Raw genomic sequence first — 6000 nt, forward strand, 5'->3', positions numbered from 1 at the left:
AAGGCTGAAAGCTACAGGCCAAAAAGCGTCATAGTGATATTTTCCGAGCTTGTTTTCAATGAATTAATTGAGGAAATATCGTAAGAAGAGTAGAGAAGTTTGGGGGAAATTGTTCATTGTAAATGAACTTTTATGGCAGACATGCATTTTTGGCAATGAGCTAGCTTACCTGACACACTGCCATTGTGGGGAAGCCATATCCTTGGATAGTCACATGACAACCACACAATCCAAAATGTTTCCTATACAGGGACTTGAAGAGTTTAAGTTAAGCATGAAGCTGTATACCACAAAATAGAACACATTTCCTAAGTCTTCTAATGGTTTCACTTGGACAAACGTTACATATAATTAGCTTGCTGATATTGATAAACTTAAATATTTAGTCATTTTATAAGACTACATGAGCAAAACAGAATATAAACCCACAGGGTTAGCGCTGCGCTGATCATAATGTCAAGCCTGCATAAAACAACAACACAAATTGTGTGTGTGTGTGTGTGTGTGCAATGGCCAAACACTGTTTACCACTCAGGAAGTACCATCTGACAGTATTTGCTCTCTCACATCTCATAAAGGAAACAGTTGACTTCATCGAAGTTGTGTATTTTATTTAGTTGTGTGTGCTTAAAAGGTTGCTGGCATAATTGGTCATATGACTTTTTGTTGTATTGGTACACTAGAAGCTCTTTAGTAAAAGAAAATATGGCTAAAATTCATTTGCATCTACTAAAACCACTGCTGAACAAAAAGAACATTAAAGCTCATATCAGTTTTGCCATCTTGAAAATACTCCCAGGTCTGATGAGGCAAGAGTTGAACTTATTTGGAAGGTGTGTGTCCCATAAAAGTAATGCCGCATCATACCAACAGCAAAATATTGTGGTGGTGTGATGGTCTGGGGCTGTGTTGCTGCTTCAGGATCTGGAAGATTTGCTGCGATACACATGACGATGATTGCTGCTGTCTACCTTAAAAAGTCCTAAAGGGGAATGTCCGGCCATTTATTTGCAGCCGACAGGACAATAATCCAAAAGCACCTCTGAATGGCTGAAATACAAAATTATGCAAATAATTCAGCTCTCAGCTCAGCAAGCTTTTGCCAGAGTTGAACCAAAAAAATACAACCCACTGTGAAGCCATGACAATGGAAAACAAAAGCTCTGGAAACCGACTCTGAAGCAGCTTTGAATGAGCCACAGTGGGAAAGGGGTAATAGAGAACCTTGCCATGCACTGCCCATGGTGTAAGCCTGTCTCTATCCCTGGGAATGACCAGCCAATCCCTGCCAATTTTCCTCATGTTTGTTGATGCATGTTGGAAATGGCCAGCGGTATTTACCACAGGCTCCGCCACATCAGGCACTGAAAGGACTGTTTTCCAAGAATGAGGGAGATGATTGGGAGATGGAAATGAGAGAGGTTTATCCCTGGATTCGTCAGAAAATCCTGAGCTGCAGCTCATTTGTGTTGCGAAAAATAGTACAAAACACAACAGATTCATTTGCTTCTTCCGAGGGAGCCCTTTGTGTTCACACCAGTTTGACTTAGAAAACACCATTTGATTTATAAACTAAATATTTTAACCACAATGTCCTGTTTTTATTTTTAAAGAAATCTAACAACCTTCAGGCTTGCCTCGTTGAATGTTTCGAGAATCTGCTACGTTACTGTGAAAGCCTTGACACATGACAATTTTTAAAATCCTGTGTTAGACTTTGAAAACCGTGAGCTCCAGTACATTTGCAGCCCTTTTTTTTTTTTTACCAAAGAACGTTCCAATGTTTGAGTATTCACATCAAATGCACTAAAAGTTCACTACAAGACAATTTAAGAAGAGTTAAACGTGTCAATAGCCACGTTTACGTGAGGAGTTTTTCCTCTTTCCAAATGACCTTTCCGAAAACAATGGTATACATGGAAAGGCATATTCAAACAGAATAGTCAATGGGGTGTGCCCAGGAAAGCGTAAACATCAACATCACGTGATACCGACTTCCCCGAGTTTTTCTTTCTCTTGTTGGAATAACTCCATATTGCCAGTTTTCCGTTCAGTTTTTGTTTGGATCAAAAACAAACATTCCGCAGCAATCCAGTGCCGATTGCTCGCCTCCATTTTTAAAAGCGAAGAACGTCTGGAGCTGCGTGTTACATCATATCTGAGCATGCGCTGAAAGAATCTTTTCTATTTCTATTCAATCTTGCTAATATTTTGTAATTAAACTGGGGAAAGGTTTTATATAGATATATATTTTCTTTTTATGAATAAAGTATAGAAGGGTTTAGATTCTGTTCCACAGATGGCGGTAATGGACACCGAAAGCTGCTTGCCAACCGCCAATAAACAACAGAAGAAGAAAAACACCACAAAGAAGAACGCACCCTGACAACTTTCCGTTTGAGCGAGTAGAAGATACCTCAATCGGATTGGGGAAAGGAATATTCCACCCCTGGGAATCCCATTATATGTTCATTGGTATTGGCACTTTTCTTTCGGAATGAGGTGTATATAACGGTTACATTCTTTCCGTTTGAGCAAATAAACCAAATGCAATTGGAATATTTGGGTCCATGTGTAGGTGGCTAGTGTTGAAAATCATTACATTGACCAACACAGCACAAAACACGCTTAGAATCTACACAGCCACAAAAGAAATCTTGCATGATGAAATATGACCTGCCCAGAACTGCTCAGTGAGAAGCAGCAATATGGTGACGTACAGTCCATTGCTCTGCTGCCAGCGGCTGAAAGTGAAAGGTCATTGACCACATTCACTGCCATCACCAAAATGTTTTCAGTTATTTAGCATGTTTCTTTTAAAGCCGAGGTTCCCAAAGTGGGGTAACCAATTGTCACAGGGTGACCAAAAATAAAAAACAATTAGCTCTTAACACTCACAATTACGGGTGCACCTGAATGCCTCACAGTGCAAGGAGAACAGGGCAGGAAATAAAGCATGAAGTTGGTAATTGCTCTGTGTGCATCATATGAACAAAAAAGTTTGATGACTATTTTATGCATTAAGAGTGTTTAATGGGGCTGCATGGCAGACGAGTGGTTAGACCTCACAGCGAGGAGACTCGAGTTCAATCCCGCACTCGACCATTTCTGTGTGGAGTTTGCATGTTCTCCCTGTGCATGCGTGGGTTTTCTCCGGGTACTCCGGTTTCCTCCCACATTCCAAAAACATGCTAGGTTAATTGGCGACTCCAAATTGTCCATAGGTATGACTGTGGGTGTGAATGGTTGTTTGTCTATATGTGCCCTGTGATTGGCTGGAGGCCAGTCCAAAGTGAACCCCGCCTCTCGCCCAAATACAGCTGGGGTAGCACCCCCACGACACTTGTGAGGATAAGCGGTAGAAAATGAATGAATGAAGAGTGTTTAATGTTGAAGATTTCATTTGTATTGGTGCCAATACAAGCATATGGAAGGATCCCAACAAAAAAAGATATGTATGTTTATCAGGGCTCATGTGAAACTTTATCAAAATCACCATGCAAAATACACATTTTTGACCAGGCATTAATATAAAATTGATTAACCATTTAATTATGTTAATAACTCTAATTTAATCAATCTAATTTAATAACTCTATTAATAACATAGAGTAGACAGGGCACATATAGTAGACAAATAACCATCCACATTCATACCTATGGACAATTTTGAGTGGCCAATGAACCTAACAGGTTTTTGGAATGTGGGAGGAAACTGGAGTACCCGGAGAAAACCCAAAAATGGGGAGAACATGCAAACTCCACAGAGATGCGCAAATGGAAATTCAAATCCAACTCTTCTCATCTACTGACTGTGTCGCCAACATGCAAACGGCTAGTCCATCTTGCGGCCCGCAAAAAGTTTCCTTGAATTAATCATTCATAATGAATGAAAGACTGTACTTATTGCATAATTTAAGAAATAATGACAATGACATTAATTTGAAAGTGAAAATGTCATAAATATAAATAACAACGTAAATAAACATTGATTTAAATTAATAGATTCACTGAAAATATATGTATATTGTTTTATTGGGTGATATAATCGTATAATATATGCATGTTTACCTACTGCATGTGTGATTCCTTGTAATGACACGAGCCTGCCAACTGCCAAGCTGCACCACTGTGCTCCATTAAAGTGGTGAATGAGTGACATCTGCTGGACGTCTTTGTCAAATCTAAAAAGCTATGGAGGTCATACTCACGCCACGGAACGTAGAACACGAAGGTCCTCTGCTCCATTTGTGTATCTTATTGTGTGGAATTCATCTTAGCATCCCAATAGCATCCCATCATCGCCATCCTCTTCATCCTCCTGTCCCATAGACGCGAGATTCCTAAACCACTTCCTATTGGTCCACAGACACAGCCATGTCATCATTCAAGCGACCAATAGAAATGGAGGACACAGCATGTATGTCGCATACAAACATCACCACTAGATGCCAGTGTTGCTTAATTTAAAAATATATATATATATCGCGTCGACTGATTTGTCATGTTATGTACTATATGTTGCATTGTTCGTGGTAAATGTATTTCTTGTTGAAAAGAACTTGTTGTAGAGCACAGATGTACTTTGAATTGACGTAGAGAACTGATTGTATTCATTTAAACAAATTGAAACAGCAACATTTATTGAGTGATTTATTAGCATTTTTGCTACTATGACAAAGACGTCACGTCAGGTTTTCAATAACACCTTAAAACTTAAAAGACAATTATATTTGGTATATTTGTTATATTTAGGTGTATTTTGTACTGCTTAACCGATTCTGTACTCTTGCTGCTGTGCAATGCAAATTTCCCCACTGAGGGACGAATAAAGGCATATCTTATCTTATCTTCCCATTTTTATTTTATATACAATAATTGAATAAATATTGTAAGAAGAGTTTACATCACATCCAATTGAATCATTACAATTGTTCTATGGTTTTAAAATGAGCTTTCATGGTAAAAGATAAGGCAATGAGCTATCTTACCTGAAGCGCTGCCATTTTGGGGATGACATGTCCTGGGATAGTCACATGACAATAATGTGTCAATAACGATGCCTCTACACCAGGGGTCGCCAACCGACAAGTGAGAATATAATATAAGAAAAAGAGAACTTGAACTCCTCTTCGAGAGCGACCACTGAACATGCCCATAAGCCTCGCAGCTCTCAAGGCAGCAAGCCCCAGCCAGGAATCCAGTGTGCACACCATCGTAATTATTGATGGTTAATATGGCTCAAAATATGCCTCAAAGATATGGCACAAATATAACTCCATGAACGTGCACAAAAAATCCTTAAAGCGGCGACGACACAGCTCGTTAGCTGTAACGCATCGACCAGCCCCTCTCTCCTCAACCACCATTGCTCACCCACGACAACAATCTTGCCATCTGTGGCTCTTGGCTCATTTGTCATTGTATCATTACAGAAACAACTGTATTTTCAACTGTATTAAAGAGCAGCATTTATTTTGCCATGTAGTAAATTGCATTATCTGTGATTACATACAATTTTTCGTTGTTGAGTTTTTATTAACTTTGCCAATCATCTTGTGGCAAGTGGGAGGGATTAAAACACTAATTCTGACTGAAGACCAATACCAACAACGCCACCTGGGGGATTTCGCCCCAGGAAATAGTTTAGCTTAGGCTAACACAGGCTCGAAATTACCACAGGGCAAGAGACAGGGTATAGAAAAATATAACAATTCTTTATTGTGATGACTATATTAAAAACATCAGCTGTGGATCATGTTCTTATTATGACCTGTAGGTGGCACTAAAAGGGAACAGAGCTGGGACTTACCGTGGCGGCCCAAACTCAAAATCATGAAGGGAGGAAGAAACTAAAACACCCGTGACACCACACACACGCAGATCTGTGAGGAAAAACCCACCACCAGGATTGGGTCGCCACCTTGAGCCCGCAGCACCTGTCCACAAAAGAAAAGAATACTTAAAATGGGCCACAATGCTTCGTACAGCTGTCTATAAA

The 6000-nt window shown here is 39.7% G+C and overlaps 1 protein-coding gene across 2 annotated transcripts in view; it reads right to left on the reverse strand.

Annotated features, from left to right (window-relative positions):
- Positions 1–5010, reverse strand: part of syk (spleen tyrosine kinase) — a 31559-nt gene extending 26549 nt beyond the window's left edge. The window contains exons 1-2 of one of the 2 annotated variants that reach the window (XM_058057264.1): positions 4991–5010; positions 4211–4354 (exon numbers count right to left, since the gene is read on the reverse strand). In XM_058057264.1, the coding sequence (XP_057913247.1) occupies positions 4211–4247 (37 nt within the window). In that variant the 5' untranslated portion in view covers positions 4248–4354; positions 4991–5010. Of the gene's footprint in view, positions 1–4210; positions 4371–4990 lie in introns of those variants that run through there. The other variant, XM_058057265.1, reaches the window with a different exon arrangement.
- Positions 5011–6000: the final 990 nt, after the last annotated feature.

The sequence above is a fragment of the Doryrhamphus excisus genome, chromosome 19, assembly GCF_030265055.1.
Source record: "Doryrhamphus excisus isolate RoL2022-K1 chromosome 19, RoL_Dexc_1.0, whole genome shotgun sequence".
In the NCBI taxonomy this organism is placed as follows: Eukaryota; Metazoa; Chordata; class Actinopteri; order Syngnathiformes; family Syngnathidae; genus Doryrhamphus; species Doryrhamphus excisus.